The 25,048-nt window shown below is 44.5% G+C and overlaps 2 protein-coding genes across 4 annotated transcripts; one reads left to right on the top strand and one right to left on the bottom strand.

Moving 5' to 3' along the window:
* Positions 1-1,084: 1,084 nt before the first annotated feature.
* CIB3 (calcium and integrin binding family member 3) lies at positions 1,085-21,213 on the bottom strand. Of its 3 annotated transcripts, none has more exons than XM_073324452.2 (7): positions 18,457-21,213; positions 18,049-18,181; positions 17,660-17,694; positions 13,166-13,277; positions 12,636-12,783; positions 2,718-2,913; positions 1,085-1,865 (listed from the first exon to the last, which is right to left on the bottom strand). In XM_073324452.2, the coding sequence occupies exons 1-7, from the start codon at positions 18,492-18,494 to the stop codon at positions 1,844-1,846; spliced, it is 684 nt and encodes a 227-aa protein (XP_073180553.1). In that variant the 5' UTR covers positions 18,495-21,213; the 3' UTR covers positions 1,085-1,843. The 3 variants fall into 3 exon arrangements, with proteins under 3 accessions (XP_073180553.1, XP_073180554.1, XP_078706736.1); XM_073324453.2 differs by having other exon boundaries at positions 20,414-21,213; XM_078850610.1 differs by lacking the exon at positions 17,660-17,694 and having other exon boundaries at positions 18,049-21,213.
* Positions 21,214-21,242: 29 nt separating this feature from the next.
* On the top strand, positions 21,243-24,235 carry FAM32A (family with sequence similarity 32 member A). Its single transcript, XM_073324460.2, has 4 exons — positions 21,243-21,378; positions 21,497-21,638; positions 21,877-21,930; positions 23,771-24,235. Exons 1-4 carry the CDS (start codon positions 21,302-21,304, stop codon positions 23,837-23,839), a joined length of 342 nt encoding a protein of 113 aa, XP_073180561.1. The 5' UTR covers positions 21,243-21,301; the 3' UTR covers positions 23,840-24,235.
* The last annotated feature ends 813 nt before the right edge of the window (positions 24,236-25,048 follow it).

Genomic DNA, 25,048 nt, shown 5'->3' with positions numbered 1-25,048 from the left:
GGAATTGTGCTCCAGAATCTCTCTTAATTGAAGGGGGGTGGGGGAGGAAGCAATTGTAATAAATGCAGTGATGTTTGCCTGAGTCTGCGGACAGGCTGAACCATAGCTCTAAGGTTGGATGTGAACGGCCCCATTCATCTCAGCAATGTTTATCAAAATCTAAAAATTATAATTTGTCAATTTTAAAAAATATTTAATTGGCCACTTTAACAGAAACATGTAGCAAACATGCTTATCCCACAGCCCTAAACAACTTCCCATAATTCCCCACCTGTCCCCTAACCAGCTCCCAAAACCTCCAGCTTCACTCCTGACAACTTCTGCGAAGCAATTAAGCATTTTCAATATAAAATTTTGCAGCACATCAAAAATTTATCCTGTCCTTGCATTTTTAAATTAACTAAATTTAATACCAAATTAAATAACACAAGGAAGGTTGTTCCAATTGATTACTCATTTTCACATATAATTCAGTAAAAAATATCCAATTTTACATATATCTGAAGCAAAGACAAAATTTTCAGTCTGCTGCACTAGAACACTGCAGATTCCAGGCTCAGGTTCCTTGACATATACTGCAGGTCACAGAGCACACAAGGTCCTGTTTATAGCCTTACACACTGTCTGTTTTTTTCTTTTCAGGAGAGTGATTAAAATACTGATTGTGTGAGAAAACAATTCTTCATAGTTATTTTAAATAATGATATGAGTTGTGCAAATCTCTTAGTGGCTATGCTCCCTGAGAATCTGACTGAAACCAGTGGCTGCATTTCAGGGTTCACACTAACACAGCAAACTATTCCGGGAAACAGAACAATGCAACTGAATCTTCCAGCAGACCAGGAAGCTCCCCCACTCCAACCCAGGACAGTGGCACCCAAATGATCCTTCAACATTCGTGACAAAGAACCTTCTTCAACACAAACTGATCGTCCTAGCTGCTGTTTGAATGGACTTTATGCTTCAGTTACAGAAGAAATTAAGTCTGAGTCAAATAGATCTAATAAGTAAAATAGATTTAATATCTGTAATTAGACTATCAAATTCAAGTTCTCATTTAAAGCTTTTTGTATTTACAACACGGAAACAAAACATACATGGAGAAAACATCTAAACTGATGGAAAACAATCTGTAAAACAGAACAATCTATAATGGATTAGGAAGAATATACTAGGATATTTAAGGAGGATCATTGATTAAGATTGAATTTACGTTTAGATACAATAAAAGATGCAAATTCATGTCCAATATATATATTTTTGTAACATCTTAAAGCATTAATCTTTAGAGGCATCTGTGGATCAATTCCACTTGATCTTGGAGGATTTCTCTAGCACTAGAAAAAGCTAAAGGATGGCTTTTAAAGTGAAGTAGTCAGATAAAGACTTGATAGTAATGTACCAGGTAGGATACTGTATTTGCCTAACACATTGTTGGAAAGCTGTATATTTTTTGTAAGTTCTTTTAGGGCCTGGCTCTCTCTGAACTACAAAAATAGTTTATTCTGAAAATGACAGCATGTTATGCTACATGTATTCTCCATTACTGCATTACAGATCAGATCTGCTCAGGCTGTAAATCAAAACAAGACTTTTTAAAATATTTTATTGGCAAAAAAACCACTTCTGCTAAATTACAATTCATCAGGATTTCCCTTTGTATCTTCTAAAGATTTAAACGAGACAAAACAAGACTTGCTCTTCAGTGTCTGAAAATCCTTCTTTGGTCCTCTCTCTCTCTCATATGAACAGAACCCCAAGCAAAATAATTCTGAAAGCTGATGGTAATGACATATTGAAGACTCAAGACGCAGTTCTTGTCTTTCTCTCTCTTTCACCAGATTCAGATTCGAATGTGAAATGTACTATTTACAAAAAAAAAAAAAAAAAATCAAATCACTTATGTGCGGCTTTTCATCTGTAGATCTAAAAGCACTTTTCTAAGGCTGAATAAACTAACAGCTGAAAGCCAAATGCTAGGACTGTGTTGCAAGTCGGTGATTGTTTCATAGACACATTTTTTGGTACCTGGTCTTTTTGTGTAACTGCACAATTTGAAACACTTCATAGGATAAGACAGAAGTCAGAAACTGAGTCTGGAGAGAAAAGTATAATTGAGTGTATGCTGAATAGTAGTATTTATGAACGGTAATTCAGTGTAGTGTGTGACAGAGATCCAGTCATCCTTAACTTGGGTACACTTAATTTTATTTTCTGGTTTGGGGATAAGAATTTAAAATGCTGAAGTTTTGAAGAATCTTATGATTTAATTAAAAATTCTTTAATTTTAAAAGACTGTTTCCATTGCAGTGTTGCCAACTCTTCCAAATCTATCATGAGTCTCTCAGTATTTTGTAAATCCCATCTCTTGGAGTCATGAGATTATGTGAGAATCTCAGCTATATATATATATATATATATATATATATATATTTTTAAAGCAGGTTTCTAGCACTCCTGGGTGTGGAGAAAAGTTGGAAAATATGGTCTGAAGTTCAATAAACAAAAGAGAAATAAGAACCCAAATCATTTTTTAATCTTGTTAATTTGGGGAGATGAGGGTTGACTCATGTCTTTTGAATGGTTAAGGTTGGGAATAGTGGCACTGACTGTTAGGGAAGTTTTTAATCTGCAAGTGCTTGTAAACCATGTGCTTGTAAAGGGCCTCTGATAGAAAGTAAGGAGGATTTCCATATGTATAACAAGGCTGCTGTTACCTGAGGAAATCAGGAGCTCGTACTATCATGTGCTGAAAATCTTCCACAGAGAGTTTGCCATCATTGTCTTGATCAGCTTCATCAATCACCTTGTCACATACAAGAGAAACCTCCTCTGGGGTAAGTTCATTTCGGGTCAGTTTGTTAACAGTTTTCTCCAAGTCTGATTTGCATATGTAATCATCATTGTTAAAATCTGTCAAAGGAAACAGAATGAATAATTTAAAAATTACAAGAGCTGTCCTCTACATGTCTCTCAGCCAGCCCCACAGTGAAAAGTTGTGTGTGTGACTCATTACCAAATCCCAATACCTCTGAATAATGGGACTCCCAAATAGAATTTTATAATTGTACACTCCTTGCAATTTTTAATTTGCATTTATAAAATTTATAAAAATACCGCTGTCCCTTTTTTTTTCTCCACCAGCTGCATGTGTTTCAATGATCACAGGATCTTCTCCTTCCCAGAGGCTAGTGAAGCTTAGAAAGAAAAAAAAACGCACTTGCGATGAAATGTTCTCCGAGCTCATGCTGTCCTCCCACACTGACAGAGCACAGACGAATGCGTGGAGGCAAATAATGTCAGAGTGCAGGAAAGCACAAAATGACCGGGAGGAGAGGTGGCGGGCTGAAGAGAGTAAGTGGCGGGCTGAAGACAGGGCTGAAGCTCAAATGTGGCGGCAGCGTGATGAGAGGAGGCAGGATTCAATGCTGAGGCTGCTGCAGGACCAAACCAGTATGCTCCAGTGTATGGTTGAGCTGCAGCAAAGGCAGCTGGAGCACAGACTGCCACTGCTGCCCCTCTGTAACCAACCGCCCTCCTCCCCAAGTTCCATAGCCTCCACACCCAGACGCCCAAGAACGCGGTGGGGGGGCCTCCGGCCACCCAGCCACTCCACCACAGAGGATTGCCCAAAAAAAAGAAGGCTGTCATTCAATAAATTTTAAAGTTGTGAACTTTTAAAGTGCTGTGCTTAAAGTGCTGTGTGGCATATTCCTTCCCTCCTCCACCACCCCTCCTGGGCTACCTTGGTAGTCATCCCCCTATTTGTGTGATGAATGAATAAAGAATGCATGAATGTGAAGCAACAATGACTTTATTGCCTCTGCAAGCGGTGATTGAAGGGAGGAGGGGCGGGTGGTTAGCTTACAGGGAAGTAGAGTGAACCAAGGGGCGGGGGGTTTCATCAAGGAGAAACAAACAGAACTTTCACACCGTAGCCTGGCCAGTCATGAAACTGGTTTTCAAAGCTTCTCTGATGCGTACCGCGCCCTCCTGTGCTCTTCTAACCGCCCTGGTGTCTGGCTGCGCGTAACCAGCAGCCAGGCGATTTGCCTCAACCTCCCACCCCGCCATAAATGTCTCCCCCTTACTCTCACAGATATTGTGGAGCACACAGCAAGCAGTAATAACAGTGGGAATATTGGTTTCGCTGAGGTCTAAGCGAGTCAGTAAATTGCGCCAGCGCGCTTTTAAATGTCCAAATGCACATTCTACCACCATTCTGCACTTGCTCAGCCTGTAGTTGAACAGCTCCTGACTACTGTCCAGGCTGCCTGTGTACGGCTTCATGAGCCATGGCATTAAGGGGTAGGCTGGGTCCCCAAGGATACATATAGGCATTTCAACATCCCCAACAGTTATTTTCTGGTCTGGGAATAAAGTCCCTTCCTGCAGCTTTTGAAACAGACCAGAGTTCCTGAAGATGCGAGCATCATGCACCTTTCCCGGCCATCCCACGTTGATGTTGGTGAAACGTCCCTTGTGATCCACCAGAGCTTGCAGCACTATTGAAAAGTACCCCTTGCGGTTTATGTACTCGGCGGCTTGGTGCTCCGGTGCCAAGATAGGGATATGGGTTCCATCTATAGCCCCACCACAGTTAGGGAATCCCATTGCAGCAAAGCCATCCACTATGACCTGCACATTTCCCAGGGTCACTACCCTTGATATCAGCAGATCTTTGATTGCGTGGGCTACTTGCATCACAGCAGCCCCCACAGTAGATTTGCCCACTCCAAATTGATTCCCAACTGACCGGTAGGTGTCTGGCGTTGCAAGCTTCCACAGGGCTATCGCCACTCGCTTCTCAACTGTGAGGGCTGCTCTCATCTTGGTATTCATGCGCCTCAGGGCAGGGGAAAGTAGGTCACAAAGTTCCATGAAAGTGCCCTTACGCATGCGAAAGTTTCGCAGCCACTGGGAATCGTCCCAGACCTGCAACACTATGCGGTCCCACCAGTCTGTGCTTGTTTCCCGAGCCCAGAATCGGCGTTCCACAGCATGAACCTGCCCCATTAGCACCATGATGCATGCATTGGCAGGGCCCATGCTTTCAGAGAAATCTGTGTCCATGTCCTGATCACTCACGTGACCGCGCTGACATCGCCTCCTCGCCCGGTATCGCTTTGCCAGGTTCTGGTGCTGCATATACTGCTGGATAATGCGTGTGGTGTTTAATGTGCTCCTAATTGCCAAAGTGAGCTGAGCGGCCTCCATGCTTGCCTTGGTATGACGTCCGCACAGAAAAAAGGCGCGGAACGATTGTCTGCCATTGCTCTGACGGTGGGAGGGGCGACTGACGACACGGCTTACAGGGTTGGCTTCAGGGAGCTAAAATCAATAAAGGGGGTGTCTGTACATCAAGGAGTATTTCAGGCAGGACTTCATGGAGGGTTCCAATAAGAAATGGTGCACCTAAGTTATCGTTCTTATTGGAACAAGGAGGTTAGCCTGGTCTCTGATTGATACATGGCTAGATTTACCTCGCTGCACCTTCTCTGTGAGTGACTGCAGTGTGACCTAGAGGAATGAGTCCCCTAGACAGGGGAGGAGGCAAATGAGTACAAAACAAATCTGGTCTATTTCTTGTTTTGACCCACTCCATCTATCTTTTACATCTTTGGCTGGCAGCAGACGGTGCAGAAGGACTGCATGCCATCCACATCTCATGGCTGCTCGGCAGAAGATGGTACAGTACGACTGCTAGCCATCCTCATCTCTTGCCTGCCAGGCAGAAGATGGTACAATACGACTACTAGCAATCCTCATCTCTTGCCTGCCTGGCAGAAGATGGTACAGTACGACTGCTAGCAGTCTGTATCGCCTGCCCGCTCACCATAAGACGGTTCAATAGGACTGACTGCAGGACTAAAGAGAATGACCTGGTCAAGTCACTCCAAATTTAGTCCCTGCGCCCATGTCTGCCCAGGCGCTCCCAGCCAACGTGGCCAGGAGCACCTCGGACACGGCGAGGATGACTACCAGTCGTATTGCACCGTCTGCTGCCAGAAGGCAATGGGTTGCTGCTACTGTGCAGCAAAGCCGTACCGCGTCTGCCAGCACCCAGGAGACATAGGGTGACGGTTACCTGAGCGGGCTCCATGCTTGCCGTGGTATGGCGTCTGCACAGGTAACTCAGGAAAAAAGGCGCGAAATGATTGTCTGCCCTTGCTTTCACGGAGGGAGGGAGGGAACGGGGGCCTGACGATATGTACCCAGAACCACCCGCGACAATGTTTTAGCCCCATCAGGCATTGGGATCTCAACCCAGAATTCCAATGGGCAGCGGAGACTGCGGGAACTGTGGGAAAGCTACCCACAGTGCAACGCTCCGGAAGTCGACTCTAGCCTCCGTACTGTGGAAGCGCTCCGCCGAGTTAATGCACTTAATGCACTTAGAGCATTTTCTGTGGGGACACACACACTCGAATATATAAAACCGATTTCTAAAAAAATGACTTCTATAAATTCGACCTTATTCTGTAGTGTAGACATACCCTAAGGTACCTAGTAGCCCTGTTTGAAGAGGATTAGGTTAACATGAACTTGGAGCATTTTAGTTCATGCCTGCAGCAGCCACACAGGGGAATTACAGCACAAAACTTTGATGCATATTGCTGTTCACATGCCTGTAGTCCAAACTGCGAGGTGGTGTACACAAGCAACTAGTATGGACAGACTTATACTGGTATAAAGCTGACTTATACCATTATGGCTGTTCCCCTTCTTTTACGGGAACAAGCTATGCTGCTATAAGCACTTTTATATTGCTGTAACTGTGTCTCTTGTTACAGTGTGTATGGTAACACCCATTGTTTCATGTTCTCTGTGTATATAAATCTCCCCACTGTATTTTCCACTGAATGCATCCAATTAAGTGAGCTGTAGCTCATGACAGCTTATGCTTTAATAAATTTGTTAGTCTCTAAGGTGCCACAAGTACTCCTTTTCTTTTTGTATCTCTAGAAAGACCAGGGGTTGGCAGAGGGAATGCATTTTAACTACACTGTCCAACAGGGCCTATATGGGATAACTACTATGTGTATTTGAAGAAATTCTTGAAATGGAGGCTGTGCATTACCACTATGGTCAGTTTTCAAAGTTTCAGGCCTCAGCAAATTCTTTAGGTTCTCTTATGAACCCTCCAATAACTGAGGGCAGCTCGACAGAAGTTTGAGGCTTGGTCTACACTAGGAACGTATGTCAGTATAACTGTTGCTCAGCCGTATGGAAAATCCACACCCCTGAACTACATAGTTATACCAACACCCACCCATCCCCCTGCTGTAGATAGCATTGCATCAATGGGAAGGCGTCTTCTGCTGACATAGCTACCGCCTCTTGGCCCTGGTCTACACTAGGAGTTGAGGTAGAATTTAGCAGCATTAAATCTATTTAACCCTGCACCCGTCCACACGACGAAGCCCTTTTTTTCGACTTAAAGGGTTCTTAAAATCGATTTCCTTACTCCACCCCTGACAAGGGGATTAGCGCTTAAATCGGCCTTGCCGGGTTGAATTTGGGGTACTGTGGATGCAATTAGATGGTATTGGCCTCCGGGAGCTATCCCAGAGTGCTCTATTGTGACCACTCTGGACAGCACTCTCAACTCAGATGCACTGGCCAGGTAGACAGGAAAAGGCCCGCAAACTTTTGAATTTCAATTTCCTATTTGCATGGTCACCTGCAGCTTGCCACGCTGGCCAGAGCTCATCAGCAGAGGTGACCATGATGGAGTCCCAGAATCACAAAAGAGCTCCAGCATGGACCAAACGGGAGGTACGGGATCTGATCGCTGTATGGGGAGAGGAATCCATGCTATCAGAACTCCGTTCCAGTTTTCAAAATGCCAAAACATTTGTCAAAATCTCCCAGGGCATGAAGGACAGAGGCCATAACAGGGATCCGAAGCAATGCCGTGTGAAACTTAAGGAGCTGAGGCAAGCCTACCAGAAAACCAGAGAGGCAAACGGCCGCTCTGGGTCATAGCCCCAAACATGCCGCTTCTATGATGAGCTGCATGCCATTTTAGGGGGTTCAGCCACCACTACCCCAGCCATGTTGTTTGACTCCTTCAATGGAGATGGAGGCAACACAGAAGCAGGTTTTGGGGATGAGGAAGATAGCTCACAGCAAGCAAGCGGAGAAACCAGTTTTCGCAACAGCCAGGAACTGTTTCTCACCCTGGACCTGGAGCCAGTACCCCCCGAACCCACCCAAGGCTGCCTCCCGGACCCACCAGGCGGAGAAGGGACCTCTGGTGAGTGTACCTTTTAAAATACTGTACATGGTTTAAAAGCAAGCATGTTTAATGATTAATTTACCCTGGCATTTGCAGCTCTCCTGGATGTACTCCCAAAGCCTTTGCAAAAGGTTTCTGGGGAGGGCAGCCTTATTCCATCCACCATAGTAGGACACTTTACCACACCAGGCCAGTAGCACATACTTGGGAATCATTGTAGAACAAAGCATTGTAGTGTATGTTTGCTGGCATTCAAACAACATCCGTTCTTTATCTCTCTGTGTTATCCTCAGGAGAGTGATATCATTCATGGTCACCTGGTTGAAATAGGGTGCTTTTCTTAAGGGGACATTCAGAGATGCCCGTTCCTGCTGGGCTGTTTGCCTATGGCTGAACAGAAATGATTAGGGGTCTGGAACACATGACTTATGAGGAGAGGCTGAGGGAACTGGGATTGTTTAGTCTGCAGAAGAGAAGAATGAAGGGGGATTTGATAGCTGCTTTCAACTACCTGAGAGGTGGTCCCAAAGAGGATAGTTCTCAATGGTAGAAGATGACAGGACAAGGAGTAATGGTCTCAAGTTGCAGTGGGGGAGGTTTAAGTTGGATAGTAGGAAAAACTTTTTCACTAGGAGGGTGGTGAAACACTGTAATGCGTTACCTAGGGAGGTGGTAGAATCTCCTTCCTTAGAAGTTTTTAAGGTCAGGCTTGACAAAGCCCTGGCTGGGATGATTTAATTGGGGATTGGTCCTGCTTTGAGCAGGGGGTTGGACTAGATGACCTCCTGAGGTCCCTTCCAACCCTGATATTCTATGATACTATGATTCCCTGCTGTTAGCCACAAGGACGGGTGAGGGGCTAGCCATGTGGTGGGGGGAGGCAAAATGCGACCTTGGAACGAAAGCACATGTGCTGTGTATGTAATGTTAACAACAAGGTTTACCGTGAAAGAGTGTAGCCGTTGTTCTAGAAAATGTGTCTTTTTAAATACCAGTCTCTCTTTTTTTTTCTCCACCAGCTGCATGTGTTTCAAGGATCACAGGATCTTCTCCTTCCCAGAGGCTAGTGAAGATTAGAAGGCACACACGCGTGATGAAATGTTCTCTGAGCTGTCCTCCCACACTGACAAAGCACAGACGAATGCGTGGAGGCAGACAATGTCAGAGTGCAGGAAAGCACAAAATGACCAGGAGGAGAGATGGCACGCTGAAGAGAGTAAGTGGCGGGCTGAAGAGAGGGCTGAAGCTGAAAGGTGGCCGCAGCATGATGAGAGGAGGCAGGATTCAATGCTGAGGCTGCTGGAGATCAAACCAATATGCTCCAGCCTATGGATGAGCTGCAGGAAAGGCAGCAGGAGCACAGACCACCGCTACAGCCCCTGTGAAACCAACCACCCTCCTCCCCAAGTTCCATAGCCTCCTCACCCAGATGCCCAAGAATGCGGTGGGGGGGCCTCCGGCCACTCCACCTCAGAGGATTGCCCAAGCAACAGAAGGCTGGCATTCAATAAATTTTAAAGTTTTAAACTTTTAAAGTGCTGTGTGGCCTTGTCCTTCCCTCCTCCACCACCCCTCCTGGGCTACCTTGGTAGTTATCCCCGTCTGTGTGATGAATGAATAAAGAATGCATGAATGTGAAGCAACAATGACTTTATTGCCTCTGCAAGTGGTGATCGAAGGGAGGAGGGGCGGGTGGTTAGCTTACAGGGAAGTAGAATGAACCAAGGGGCGGGGGGTTTCATCAAGGAGAAACAAACAGAACTTTCACACCGTAGCCTGGCCAGTCATGAAACTGGTTTTCAAAGCTTCTCTGATGCGTACCACACCCTCCTGTGCTCTTCTAACCACCCTGGTGTCTGGCTGTGCGTAACCAGCAGCCAGGCGATTTGCCTCAACCTCCCACCCCGCCATAAATGTCTCCCCCTTACTCTCACAGATATTGTGAAGCGCCCAGCAAGCAGTAATAACAGTGGGAATATTGGTTTCGCTGAGGTCTAAGCGAGTCAGTAAATTGCACCAGCGTGCTTTTAAACATCCAAATGCACATTCTACCACCATTCTGCACTTGCTCAGCCTGTAGTTGAACAGCTCCTGACTACTGTCCAGGCTGCCTGTGTATGGCTTCATGAGCCATGGCATTAAGGGGTAGGTTGGGTCCCCAAGGATAACTATAGGCATTTCAACATTCCCAACGGTTATTTTCTGGTCTGGGAATAAAGTCCCTTCCTGCAGCTTTTGAAACAGACCAGAGTTTCTGAAGATGCAAGTGTCATGTACCTTTCCCGGCCATCCCACGCTGACGTTGGTGAAACGTCCCTTGTGATCCATCAGTGCTTGCAGCACTATTGAAAAGTACCCCTTGCGGTTTATGTACTCGCCGGCTTGGTGCTCTGGTGCCAAGTTAGGGATATGGGTTCCGTCTATGGCCCTGGCACAGTTAAGGGAATCCCATTGCAGCAAAGCCATCCACTATGACCTGCACATTTCCCAGGATCACTACCCTTGATATCAGCAGATCTTTGATTGCATTGGCTACTTGCATCACAGCAGCCCCCACAGTAGATTTGCCCACTCCAAATGTTGTCTGGCATTGCAAGCTTCCACAGGGCTATTGCCACTCGCTTCTCAACTGTGAGGGCTGCTCTCATCTTGGTATTCTTGCGCCTCAGGGCAGGGGAAAGCAAGTCACAAAGTTCCATGAAAGTGCCCTTACGCATGCAAAAGTTTCGCAACCACTGGGAATTGTCCCAGACCTGCAACACTATGCGGTCCCACCAGTCTGTGCTTGTTTTCCAAGCCCAGAATCGGCGTTCCACTGCATGAACCTGCCCCATTAGCACCATGATGCCCACAGTGTCAGGGCCCATGCTTTGAGAGAAGTCTGTGTCCATGTCCTCATCACTCACGTCACCACGCTGACGTCGCCTACTCGTCTGGTATCGCTTTGCCAGGTTCTGGTGCTGCATATACTGCTGGATAATGCGTGTCGTGTTTAATGTGCTCCTAATTGCCAAAGTAATCTGAGTGGGCTCCATGCTTGCCGTGGTATGGCGTCTGCACAGAAAAAAGGCGCGGAACGATTGTCTGCCTTTACCCTGATGGAGGGAGGGGCAACTGACGACATGGCTTACAGGGTTGGCTCACAGGGAATTAAAATCAACAAAGGGGGTGGCTTTGCAAGAAACTGAATGGCCCCCTCAAGGATAGAACTCAAAACCTCTAGAACTCAAAACTGTGTTTAGCAGGCCGTTGATTTCACGGAGGGAGGGAGGGAGGAGAAAATGAATACAAAACAAATCCGGTCTATTTCTTGTTTTGAACCACTTCATCTATCTTTATACATCTTGCTGGCAGCAGACTGTGCAGTACGACCCCTAGTCATTGTCAACACCTGGGTGCTTGGCAGAAGATGGTGCAGTATGACGACTAGCCATCATCTTCTGCTAGCTGCAGGTTAAAAGACAGTGCACTGCTGGTAGGATTCAATCGCCACAAGACGAAACAAGGGAAATGACCTGGCTGAGTCACACCCATGTTTGCCCAGGCACCCGGTTAAAAGAGCACCCAGGACTACATTGATGATGGCTACCAGTCATACTGCACTGTCTGCTGCCAAAAGGCAATAAACTGCTGCTGTGTAGCAATGCAGTACCACGTCTGCCAGCACCCAGGAGACATACGGTGACAGTGAGCTGAGCGGGCTCCAAGCTTGCCGTGGTATGGCATCTGCACAGGTAACTCAAGAAAAAAGGCGCAAAACGATTGTCTGCCCTTGCTTTCACGGAGCAAGGGAGGGAACGGGGGCCTGACGATATGTACCCAGAACCACCCGCAACAATGTTTTAGTCCCATCAGGCACTGGGATTTCTACCCAGAATTCAAATGGGCAGCGGCGACTGCAGGAACTGTGGGATAGCCATCCACAGTGCAACACTCCAGAAGTTGACGGTTGCCTCGGTACTGAGGACACACTCCGCTCACTACATGCACTTTGATTGTGTGTGTCCCCACACAAATGCTCTATCACGATCACAATAAAAAAACGCTTTCTACAAACCGACTTCTATAAATTCGACCTAATTTCATAGTGTAGACGTACCCTTGGGGAGGTAAAGTACCTACATCAACATGAGATGCTCACCCATTGGTGCAGCTAGCATTTTCACTGAAGTGCTGCATCAGTGCAGAGTTGTACATGTAGACCTGCCCTAAGAGAGATGATCCCCTTGTTTGTGATGATGAGGGCCATATAAGTACCAAAGTACATACACAGACCCAACTGAGATGGCAGTTTGCAGTGCACATTTTAAGTGCTCTTGCATCAAGGAACCTTGAGTCATATACAGCACCAGGATTTCCTCCAAACTTTACTATCTATGCCAGTTTCACTCACCATAAATTTTAAAGGCATAATAAGCTTTGAGGTCTCTGGGAGCCATTTCACTCAGGACTGAAAACATGTCCAAAAAGTCATCTAAAGTCATGTTGCCCTCTCCATCCTCTGAGAAAACCTCTGCTATCCGTTGACGGAATGGATTGTCCTGTGGAACAGGGATGCAGGATAAAACAGGTCACTCTTTACTATCATTTATGTCAAGGCACCCGATGGACTCAGTAGCCCAGATCCAGTTTTGCCCCCTTTTAACCCAGGTGTGGCAGACAAACACCCCCTTGCTCTGCTACTCTTGTATGTACTAAGGCTGACTCAGAGACCAGCAGGCCCAGCTTCAGCCTTCTCTATTCTACATGGTGTTTCAAAATGTTTTCAAAGACAACTACTGAATTAGAGAGCTATTCACCAGGAAGCCAGGATTCAGATATCTTTCAGCCTCCTGGTAATTAGTACAGGATGAATTATTTAGCAGAAGTGGAGGAAAGTGAAATGTGGCTCCCTATCTAGCATCTGTGTTCCTTGGACTGTACCTTCAGCTCTGCCATGCTGCCAATAAGTTCATAGGGAAGCTTCACATCTGGTTTATTTATATAGCTGAGTGGGACCAGCTGTGGGGCCAGGTCTCGGTATCTGTAAAACAGTCTGGAAAGGGAAGGAAAGGCTCATTTAGGGCTCAATATACTCATGGCTCTAATAACAATGTTTGTCTATTCAATATTGCTCTTTTATATTTCACATCATTTAGCAGGGTGGTTACATTTAAATGTCACATAGTATGCTTGATGAAGGAAGAAACATAGTATTAAATATACTTCTTGTATTATATATTAACCAGAAAAGTTATTTTCAGTGTTACATAAAAATGAAGGGGGTAAAAAGGTCTAATCAAGAACTAGGCAGTTGTACTATGGGAAACAGAATGACAGAAGCAGTTTTCTAACTTTATTTAGTAATTTACTACTGTCTCAGTGATGCTTCCATCTCACTTCTGCTAGTCTGACATCACTCTATCTGCAGCCATTTTTACATGATTGTATTACTGAGAGGAACAGCCTTCACAGTTCTCAATGCTCTAAAACTAATCCAGCTAAAATTCCACTCTGGAGAAAGCAAAACAACATAAAACAGTATTTCTAACTATCTGGATTATTACTACTAAACCAGCAGCCTACAATTGTTCCCCCTCATCCCCCACAATATCCACCACAGCACTTTAGCCCTTTGCTCACACTCACTGTAGACTTTCATCTTGAGAGACCAGAGCATGCATCCTCACACTCTCATGCACTTTCCATGGCCTGCCTGTCTTAATCCCCAACCCCTAATCTTTCTAGCCTGCTAGTCCTTTTTACTCTATGATCCAGGTTCTCTCTTTTGTCTCCAGCCCCTTGCCTCCTCCTGATTATTTATTATTTGTATTACCATAGCAGCTAGGAGCCTCAGTCATGGACCAGGATACAAACAGCACAAAAAGACACTCTGCCCCAAACAGTTTACAGTCTAAGTTGGCTGCCACTTTCATGCAACTGGTTCATGAATGTTTTAGAAGCTGATAAAGAAATTGGCCAGAATGGCAGGAATCACATTGCCCATCTAAGAACTGAAAATTGTCAGCTGTTTCTTCAGGAGTCCCATACAATGTGGTAAGAGGACACTTAGCTCAGCAAATTAAGAACATAGTATCTCTGTGTCTCTTATTAAACTAATTCAGCTGCCAGCCTTAGTAAGTGATAGAATGGCCATTCATATACAGCAAATCCTGATATTACTACCCTATAGCTTTGGTGTGACCTCCAGTGCACCTGGTGCAGTTCAGCTGACTGGGGAAGGCAGGCCAGGAGGCTGGCGTCCCCTCAGAGGATACACAGCCCCCTCATACTAGGATCCTCCTTCTGGTGGGGTGCCAGTTGGGATAGTAGGAGGTGGCTCTGCTACTGCACTGTCCTTCCTGAAGAGGGAGAATCTAATTCAGATAGAAACTACAGTACTACAATCTTTACATGGCTGCAAGAGCTGCAGAAGCCTCTAGGAAAGGATTCCTCCAGCACCATCCCTATACAATTCCCCTGGTCAAGTCCCTGCGCTTGAAATAGGGTTTACCTCCCTATTGCAGCAATATATTTTTCATGAGTCATAGAAGGGCAAATTAAGCCAAACCCTGTCTCAGTTCAACAGCTCTATCTGACTAAACCTAGGAACAGAACTGGGTCAGATCTCTGGGTTCTAATCTGCTTTCACTCTGCTTTTCTCAGATGGATTCTAAGGGAAAGGGAAGCTTGTGGGTGTTCTGCACAGTTTTTTCCCCTGTACCTGCAGTGGCACCTCAATCTGTGTTTTAGTTTCTTGAACAGTCCTTGTTCCCTGGATAGAGAAAATTAATAAAGGCAAGAAATAGCAAAACAACCCTCCCCCCCACACACACTTTTTGTCTTTTAAGTCCTTCTCAAGATATTAGTCACCAGTAGCCTTTTCCATGTTCCTCTGATTCCCAGCTAGCCACCCAGGCATTAGTACCCCCACTTGAAAGCTGCTTTACTTGGCAAGTGTATCTCCAAAAGAGGCCAAAAGAGCTGCCTCATATCCACATGCAAAATCCATGCTGGGATGTATGTGGGCAAATGCTGCTCATGGCTCTGTGTGGCCATGAATTCTGAGTGAAGCCTTCTCAGTGATCCTGTCCTAGTGAATAAGGTGCTGCAGAAGAGACAAAGGGAAGAGCTGCTGGGTTAGAAAAGAGCTGTAAAGCACTGCGCCGCATTTTACAAACTAATTCTGCAGACAATCTTCTCAGTAATATTTCATTCCAGCTCCCATTGAAGTCAAGGCCTCTTATTGTGGTGTTAAATATGGATTTAGGTGCCTAAATGAAGGCACACAACTTTAAACATTTTGGGTGTAATAATGACACACAGATTTTTAAGGTCTGAAGGGACCTCTGTGATACAAATAAGCAATCTTCAAAAGATCTCAGAAGAATTAAGAATGGGGTGCAATAATGAAAATATTTTATGCCTACCCTGCCTTTGAAATGCGCAAACCTTTTCCCCCAGCAAAAACAAACAAGAAAACCCACAGGTGCTAGGAATAAGGAACACCTCCAGGACTATGTAGTCCACGCAGTGGTAGGAGTGTCCTCTACCCTAATCGCTTAGGCTTTCCTTAGATACCTGCTAAAATTTCCCTTCCTTTTTTCTCAGCTTTAAGGTTTAAAAAAAATGGGCTTGTTGTACCCTTCAAATGTGGGACTTCATCCTGCCTTTTGTTGCCCACCTAAACCTCCCACTGATTTTGTTGGGACTCAGAGCCAAGAATGGGAGAAGATCTATAAAATGACCTCAAAATTTATTTATTTTTCTCAGTGCTATTTACTTCCATTCTTGCACTAGACTGAGGAGCCCATTCACAGTTGTCACCAATGAAAATGGTATCAAACAATGGGACAGAATTTTCTAAAGCGTTTCCTATCAATAATAAATGCCTTATTCATGATATAATTATGGTCTTGGCCTCTATTCAATACGTGAAGACACAACCAGCTTAGGTTTAATTTATTACAGAGGTTCACTTCATTTGCATTTTGTGCTGCACAGCACTCATAAACAGAGACCAGAGTGGGCAGCAATAGGAGATCACAGCCTGCTGTAGAAGGTCACTCTCCTTATGAAATTGTCATCTGCACTCTACTTTCCAAAGGAATTGGCGCATTGATGTTGTGCAGTGACAACCTAAGAAAAGGACAGGTGCTGGAAGTGTTTCTGCTGATTAATTTGCTGCATGGTAAATGAGAACCAAAAGCTGATTTCTCCGTGCAAACAGTTGTCCACCACATCAGCAGAATACACTACTATTGTGTGCCAGCACCTGCAAAAGTAAACTGTGGTACCACTAGGAGACCAGGTTCAACTTGCCAATTAGGACTCTTGATCCCTCAGCCAATGAGACATATAATGTATTACAAATCACTAAGCCCTTCCTCCTCACCCCCTTGTTCCCAGGCGACTAAAGATCAAATGAATTGTCTAATATGTATCACTTACTTGGAAGAGGTCCTAAAATTTCTGGAAATGAGCGATTCAGGCTAACCCAGGCCTTGTGCTCCAGCGAGGCAGCAGGCTTCAGAATATCAGGCAGCTTTTCACACATAAAGTCCCAGTGGGTGGCATCATGTTGTCTCAGCAAAAGCTTTTAGGCTACTTTGATGCTGGTGTGATTACTGTGGAATCATTTTTGTGAAATAATTTAATCCCTAATCTTGTATCATGGGCCTTGGGACTTGCAAAAAATGTCTCAGGAAAATATAATAAATGCAGATGTAAAAAGAGACAGAAAACAATAGATGCTCAGGAGACAGCACTGTGTTGTCAGGACAAAATAAAAAGCTTTCACTTTAGCTTTTGCTGTTTTAATAGAAAAAATGAGCCAACCAAAGTCATGGAAAAGAGCATGCTACAGGGTCAAAGCAGAATGATTTCAAAGCTAGAACAATCCTGCATTTGTAAAGAGATGAAATAGAGGCTCTAATTACATTTGTATACCTCATATTTCTATAAATCTAAGAAATTATAGTTACCATTAAGAAAATAAATCTGCATGGCACTACAATATTTCTTAGGTTACAATATAAAGACAATAGAACAAGATCATGCACTACTGGGAAAATACTTAATCAAACAGAAGGCATATGCCAAGGGTAGCAGTGTTCTGTGTAGCACTTGTTATAAAACAAGGTAGTGGGGCATGGGGCCCTCTGACAGAGTATTTAGTGAAATACTTAGATGTAACTTGTTATAGTGTTTTGGGTGGAAGTGGCTGGCATGTTAATTGAATTATAGATTTTTGTCTTAACTAAAAACATTGAACATGATTTTTGTGCGTGTGTGTGTTATCTGCTGTTATCTATCATAATGACACCGTAATAAATCCTATTTAAAACTTATTAAAAAGATTACTAAGCTCACTAGGTAAGTGGCCTGACTTTATAATAATCTCCTTATAGTTTTACAGACAAAAAAATATAGACGCACCTCAGAATTTCTTTCCTTGTAAAGAATGTGCAGTCCTGTAAAATATGGAAAGATATAAAATGGGGTGGTGAATTTGTTTGTTTTTAAACACACACTGGCCCAAACTCTTTCCTGTTGTAAACACACTGACTTTGCTGGATTTACATTAGTGATGAAGCTAGCCCAAGCTTTATAAACTTTCTGTTCAATTATAAAGTAATGTTTGACCATTTCTTCTCACATAAAAAAAAGTAAAGAGGTATTAAACAGCCATAAATCATTTACTCTAAAGACTTCGGACACCATTTGATATTCCTGGTTAGTGCCATATAACTAAGTGCTGGACACTTCTTTAAAACAACCTGCCATTATCCTGCATTGTGTCTAATTTGTCTTTTGTTTGTTCTTACCTGATACGCATCCAGCTGCTCTGGAGTGAAAATGGTTTGTTTATTGCCCATTTCTGTTTCTGAATCCTGATTCTTGTCCCATTGCTCTTTCCCCTTATCTTTACAGGAAGGCTGAATATTGAGATATGAAAAGCTGCAACAATGAGGTTCAGACAGAGAGGAGGATCAGGTAACCACCTTCCCTGCTCCATGGATTTCAGAATCATAATAGGAGCATTTCATCAAATCTTTAGTCTGAATACATAAGACTCTCATACAGCATCATTCACCTGCTTCCTGTGTGCTCTGCAGAGACTCGTATTACAGCATTTAACAAACAACTAATACACTTTCTATCCCTTGTCTCTGAGCTAGATAGGGAACTTTGTGGATGTTAGTTTTATGTTTCTAGCAAATAAATTCACATACTTGAAGACTGCTAGGAACTCTCTTTCTTCCTTCAACATTCAGCAACTCACTCTAAAAAAGAATCACAGTGAGTATGGTCCTGAGTCCTTTTCTTAATGTTCATTATAATACACATTCTGCTCCATATGCTAAGACTATACTGTATTTTTGACTGTGTACAGCAGCAGCAGCAATATTATACTCAAGCTCTCGCTCTTTTTTTTTTTTTTAACATCCATCCCATGCCAACGTTGGCACACAATGCAGAAACCATTCCTCTGCCATTTACTGAGGCTTCCTTCCATTTGCTCTATGATATAGAGATTGACTATTCTGTCTTCCCTGCTAAGGTTTCTTCTTAAGGTTTCTCTTATGTGTTGTCATTTCTAACACCAGTTGGTTTCCACTTGACACCTTCATGTGTGAGTCTGTGTTGGCATCCGGATTACATGACCCAAAAATGTCCAGTGCCCCGTTCTGATTCTAGTGGAAATGAGCTACTGGTTGGTGAAGTGACTTCTCTGAGCAATTAGTTGGTGATGAACTCTTTCCAACCAATGCCCAGAATCTTTGATAGGCACTTATTTGCAAAGGCATCTAGTTTTATACGTTTGAGTAGATCTCCAGTTCTCACAGACGTACGTTAGCATTGAGATTACATTTGAACTGAAAATTCTCAGTTTTTTTTTCTGGTGCTGTATAGCTTTGATTTCCATATGTTCTTGAGCTTTCTGCAGTGTGATACCACACAGGATGAAAGAGGTAGGGGATGTAAAGCTTAGAGAAGAACAGGTTGGATTCGGCCCAAGAGATGCTGTGCAGATTAGATATCCATATTAAGAACCAGCATACAAAAATGTATAGAATGTCAAGCTCCCCTCTTCATCAATGTAATTGATTTTCCAAAGACATTTGACAGCCTACACAGTCATACATCGTGGAATATTCTTCCTTCTATAGTACCCCAGCTAAAGTCATCAACATAATCAAGAAATGTATACAAATGCAAAGTGCTCTGTAAAAATTAACAGCCAGACAACAGAGTTTTCAGTGTGGACACTGGCATGATACAGGGCTGCATTTTATCTCCACTATAGCTTGGCATTACCATAAACTGGATAATGAAGAAGTGTGTTAGCAACACATACACCAGTATAACATGGGTAGATGTCAAATGCCTAGAAGACATAGACTTTACTAATGATACTGCGCTACCGAGCAACACCATCAGAAATTTACAAAGACAGAAAACTTGGCAAAAACAACAGGCCAAATGGGGATCAAATTCATTATGCTAAAATAAATATCCTTGAAACCCAGACATCAAGCAGTAAGGCAAAAATATCAAGAAAGTAGAAAAATTAATTTATCTGGACAGCACCACGTTAGCCAACAGAGACCTTTCAAGGATAGGAAAGGCATCCACAGCCTTTACCTCTCTCTTTACTCGGTCATAATTAGTCACATTTGTTATACATAGAAAAGAGTACATAGTGAGCTGTAGCTCACAAAAGCTCATGCTCAAATAAATTGGTTCGTCTCTAAGGTGCCACAAGTACTCCTTTTCTTTTTGCGAATACAGACTAACACGGCTGTTACTCTGAAACCTTTCCTTATCTATGTTCTCTACACCAGTCATGATTTTATAGACCTCAATCATATCTCCCCTTAGCCGTCTCTTTTCCAAGCTGAAAAGTACCAGTCTCATTAATCTCTCCTCATACGGAAGCTGTGCCATACAAGTGGGGACACTGAGAGCCATTGAACCAAACTGTAAACCCTGCATATAATGGAAACCACTGCTAAAGCACCCCCTGCACCCCTAGTTACAGCACCTATGAAGTTTGGGGGGGTTCTTATTTGCCTTTGATTTATGAGCCTTTATGGTTTGTTTCGTTCGCTTCATGTCTTCAAGCTCTTTTCTGCAACCACTGGGGCAAGAAACTTTAAAAAATTAAAGCTGAGATGTTCCTGTTACCTCCTGATTCCAGCAGCTGGGGCTTTAAGAAAAACACCAAATATTATGAAACTTGCAATAAAATTGTGAGAGGTGCCAACTGTCAGGGCAAAATGAAAGGACGGCACTTTAGCTTCTGCTTGGCTCTAACAGACAAACAAAATGAGGACAACGAAAGCCACGGCAGCCAGTATGTTACAATGTCAAAGCCGAATGATTTCAATGCTGGAACAGCCCTGCATTGGTAAGGAGACAAAAGTGCCTTTAAACCAGAAGAAACGGATCCTCTCCACCAGCGCCCTAGCTCTGAACGCTCCCTCCCGCGCTCTGCTGTTGTGTTGTGTTGTGTTGTGTTGCGTTGCGTTGCGCCGGCGCCAGCCCGCGGCGGTCGCAGAGCCCGAGCGCCGGCCCCACCGCCCAGCTGGGCCCAGAGAGACCCGACTGCAGAGGCGACTCCGGGGACGTGTTGGTTTTTCCTCCTTCATGCACTATGGCAAGTTCCGTTTGGGGCGGGGCCTTCCCCGGGGCCGGGGACCGGTTGTGACGGACACGTTGCTTACAGCGGAAAAGCTACCCGTGCACTGCACAACACAACACAACACTACACTACACTACACAACACTCCTCCTGTCATCCCGCGGAGAGGCCCCCGTCCCTCCCACGGGGCGGCGGCTACTGACAGCACAACAAGAGCTCGGCCCTCGGGTCCCGAGCGCCGCCCGGCTCCCGGGGGTCAGCCCCACCCCATTGCCGGCGGGGGCAGGGGCTGCGCGCCTCACGGGCAGGAAACCTCGCTCCCGCCTCAAGCTGTTGCCCCGCCCCGTGCCAGGAAGCCCCGCCCACGCGACCCGGGTCCCCCGGAGTGTAACCCGGAAGCGGTCGTGCGCCTGGCCTAGGCCCCGGCGAGGGATGGCGGATTACGAGGGTGTCCAGCGCGCGCCGCTGCGGCTGAAGGGGAGTGGCGCGGCCCCGGCGCTTGGGAAGCGGTGAGCTCCCGGGTTGGTCAGTGGGGCTCCCGGCCGCTGGTGGGAAGGGAGGATGGTTCAGTGGTCGGGGGGCTCCCTTGGCCTCTCCTCTGAAGCTGCTCGGTCTGTTTTGCTCCAGGAAGAAGAAGAAGGTGGCTAAGGACAAAAGCAAAATCCTGGAGCAGATCGTGAGCAGTAAGAAGCAGGAGGAGGAGAAGAAGCGGGCTCTGGACAAGCGGACCCCTGCACAGCTTGCCTATGAGAAGATGCAAGAGAAAAGGGTATGGGGCCAGCTCCTTCTGAGCAGTGCTGGGGGTCGGGCAGGGGAGGGAGAGTAATGGCTGGGCTGTGTTTGGCCTACGTGAAACTTGCTTTTACTTTAAACTTGCCTAAAGGATATTTTTGTAGCTTGCCTCAAGGCAAAGGTCAAATCTAAGTTGTGAAATGCAGACTCAATGTGTTGTGTTCACACGTAAAAAATAAAAGTATCACAGCAGTGTGCTTCTGTTAAAATTTTAGCAAATGGAAAGAATACTGAAGAAAGCCTCCAAAACTCATAAACAAAGAGTTGAGGTAAGCAATGTTCCCTCTAATTTTTTACATCCATGTGTGTAATTAATTTTATGTGCTCCAATATGGAGGTGATGTGTGGCGGGGTGGGGCTGAGGGATTTAGAGTGTGGGAGGGCGCTCAGGACTGGGGTGTGGGCAGGGGTGGGGCTTAGGGATTTGGTGTGCAGGAGAGGGCTCAGGGCTGGGGCAGAGGGTTGGGGTGTGGGGGGTGAGGGCTCTGGCTGGGGGTGAAGGCTCTGGGGTGGGGCTGATGGGTTTGGGGTGCAGGCTGCCCTGGGGCTGCTGTGGGGACCTAATCAACTATGTGAACAGGCAATACAACGGGCTATGGAATTCAGTGTTGACAAATGCAAAGTGTAATGCATATGGTACCCATTGCTGGGTTCTAAATTAATTATTAAGTAAGGGGGGAAAGTAGTCAGTGTTTGGTATATATAAAGTGAAGGATTGGAAATATAGAAACTGGTGACACATCTTCAACTGAAATACTTTGTTCAATTTTTATCACCCTGTCATCCTATCTCAAAATACACAGCAGGTGTAGAAGAGGCTCTAGAGCAGGGGTGGGCAAACTTTTTGGCTTGAGGACCACATCTGGGTATGGAAATTGAATAGCGGGCCATGAATGCTCACAAAGTTAACAATTCAGAGATATTCAAATAAACTTTATTAAATAAAGATACATTTTAGTGGAAATAAACATAAAACCTTACTTACTATTCTAAATATACCGTCATAACAATGTCTTACAATAATTAAAGTAAACTTACGCCCTTTCTCTCTAGCCTGAATTTGTCGGGTGTCAGCTTCCAGTCATTGGAACTCATTGAGATTTACCAGCCCCCTGCTCTCAGAAATCTCCTCCCCAATAGGTCCCAACAGCCCACAGCTTTGAAAACCGCTACCAAGCACTCAGCTAAGCGAACAAGTAGCAGCCAAGTGGGCTTGCACGTTCCGGGTTCTGATGGCGCGTGAGGTGTGTTTGGGTTGTGCAGCCAGAGTAACATGCGCACCCTCATGCCTGTCACACAGGTCCTGAACACGCGGGAGCACCGGAGCGGGGCAAGCCCCTGACCCCGCTCTCCAGCAGGAGCGCCAGAGTGGGGCAATGGAGCTCGAGGGCCAGATTAAAAGGTTTTATAGGTAGCTGCAGTTTGCTCACCCCTGCTCCAAGCAGCAGAAATGGAGGCATAAGAGACTTATATATGAAGAGAAAAATGGAGGATTAGAACTGTCCTTGTTTTGGAGAGAAGACAAGGATATTAGTGAGGTATATAAAATAGGTGGTATAGAAAGATAAATGTGATATTTCTTTGTAATCTCTTTAAATACAGCAAAAGGGGAATAGTGAATGAAATTGAAGGGGAACAGATTTACAACTGATAAAAGAAAAGTAATCTGTGTAGCTCACAACCATATTGAAATCAAGAGTTTTTACCTGGATCCAAAAAAGGATTAGCCACCTATAAGGACTTCTTAAATGATACAAGGTCAAAAGCCAACCACTTGATGGAAAATTAGGTAGAAACTTTCCTTCGGGGCATTCTATTTCATAACTGTCCATTGTGGGGTTTCTTGCCCCTTTCTCTGAAGCATCTGTTCATTCCCTCTGAAGCACCTGGCATTGGCCACTGTTGGAAGACAGAATACTGGGCTAGATGGACCATTGGTCTGACCCACTATGGCTGCTCTTATGTTCTTATCTGGTGCTGGCAGACAGGATACTGTACCAGTTGTGCTACTGGTTTGATCTGGAATTGCCAACTATAAACATGGAGGAGGAAATAGCAAGATCAAGTATGTCAGTAATATATATCTTAAAATACTTTTTTTCCTCCTAGGATTTCAACAGACACTTGGACGCTCTGACTGAACATTATGACATTCCCAAAGTTAGCTGGACTAAGTGAATGTCTTCTTTTCCACAGTTTTGGATTCTGAGCAGGCTTTTTATTCAAAGGAAATGACTTCGCAAATCTCTGCTCTCCAAGTTGTATATTTTATTAATGTTATGTAAACATTTGTATCCTGGCACTTTTTTCATTGTTCATTTAAAACTATGTTCACAGCACAGCCATCTTCTTGAACTACTAGTAAAGGCCCTGAGCCTCCACTCAGGTGCAAGGATATGGATCCTTTGCAGAGCTCTCAGCAGGATCAGGGCCAAAGGTAGTTCAAGCTTATTGGAGAAATTTATCTAGTGTATTGTTCTAATATTAGCTGGTAGATACCTTTTTTCTTCTTTCCTTTGAAAGGAGGATAACTTCAACAGTGTCCTACATAATAAACTTCATTTATGAATTCAAGGGATTATGTCGTTTGTCTACATCTAGAATTACTCTTAAATATTTTCTGGTTGCTTCCTAAAACTCTTCTTAAACTGCTTGTAACTCTTCAAAATAACTATAGACCTAGAACTACAAGTGAGAAAAGCTTATTTACAACCTTTTTTCTGTGATTGGACTATATATGCAAGGGAGAATGGTGGCACCTTGATGGTACCTTGGCAGTTATCAGCCTCACCCCACTGAACTGATTTTATATTTACAATTCTTTAGTCCCTCATTCTGTTTTGGAAGAATACTAAGTGCAATTCTAGGTTAAAATTGTAACATTTAATTATGAAAATAAGTAAAATATTGCTCAATTAATAATCGTGGGAGTTTAATAAACAGAATCAAAGTAATCAAGTTCAGCCCTCTGTGCTGTGGCAGGAGCAAGTAAACGTTGCCTATCCCTGACTAGTGTCTGGCCTACCTGTTTTTAAAAGCCTCCAGTAGTGGGGATTCCACAACGTCCCTTGGAAGCCTGTTTCAGAATTTCATTACCCTTACAGTTAGAAAGGTTTTCCTAATAGCTAATCTAAATCTCCCTTGCTGCAGATTAAGCCCATTGCTTCTTGTCCTACTTTTAGCCGACATAGGAGAACAATTGATCACTGCCCTCTTTGTAACAGCCCTTACCATATTTTAAGTGTCTCAGCAGTTTTCTTTTCCCAAGATGAAATATGACTCTCTTTTTAGCCTTTCCTCATAGGTCAGTATTCCAAAACCTTTTATCATTTTTATTATCCTCTGGACTCACTCTCATTTGTCCACATCTTTACTAAAGTAGAGCAC

The sequence above is a fragment of the Lepidochelys kempii genome, chromosome 25 (assembly GCF_965140285.1).
Source record: "Lepidochelys kempii isolate rLepKem1 chromosome 25, rLepKem1.hap1, whole genome shotgun sequence".
Classification (NCBI taxonomy): domain Eukaryota; kingdom Metazoa; phylum Chordata; order Testudines; family Cheloniidae; genus Lepidochelys; species Lepidochelys kempii.
The sequence above is the reverse complement of the archived record's forward strand: the minus strand, read 5'-3'. Positions and strand labels throughout refer to the sequence as shown.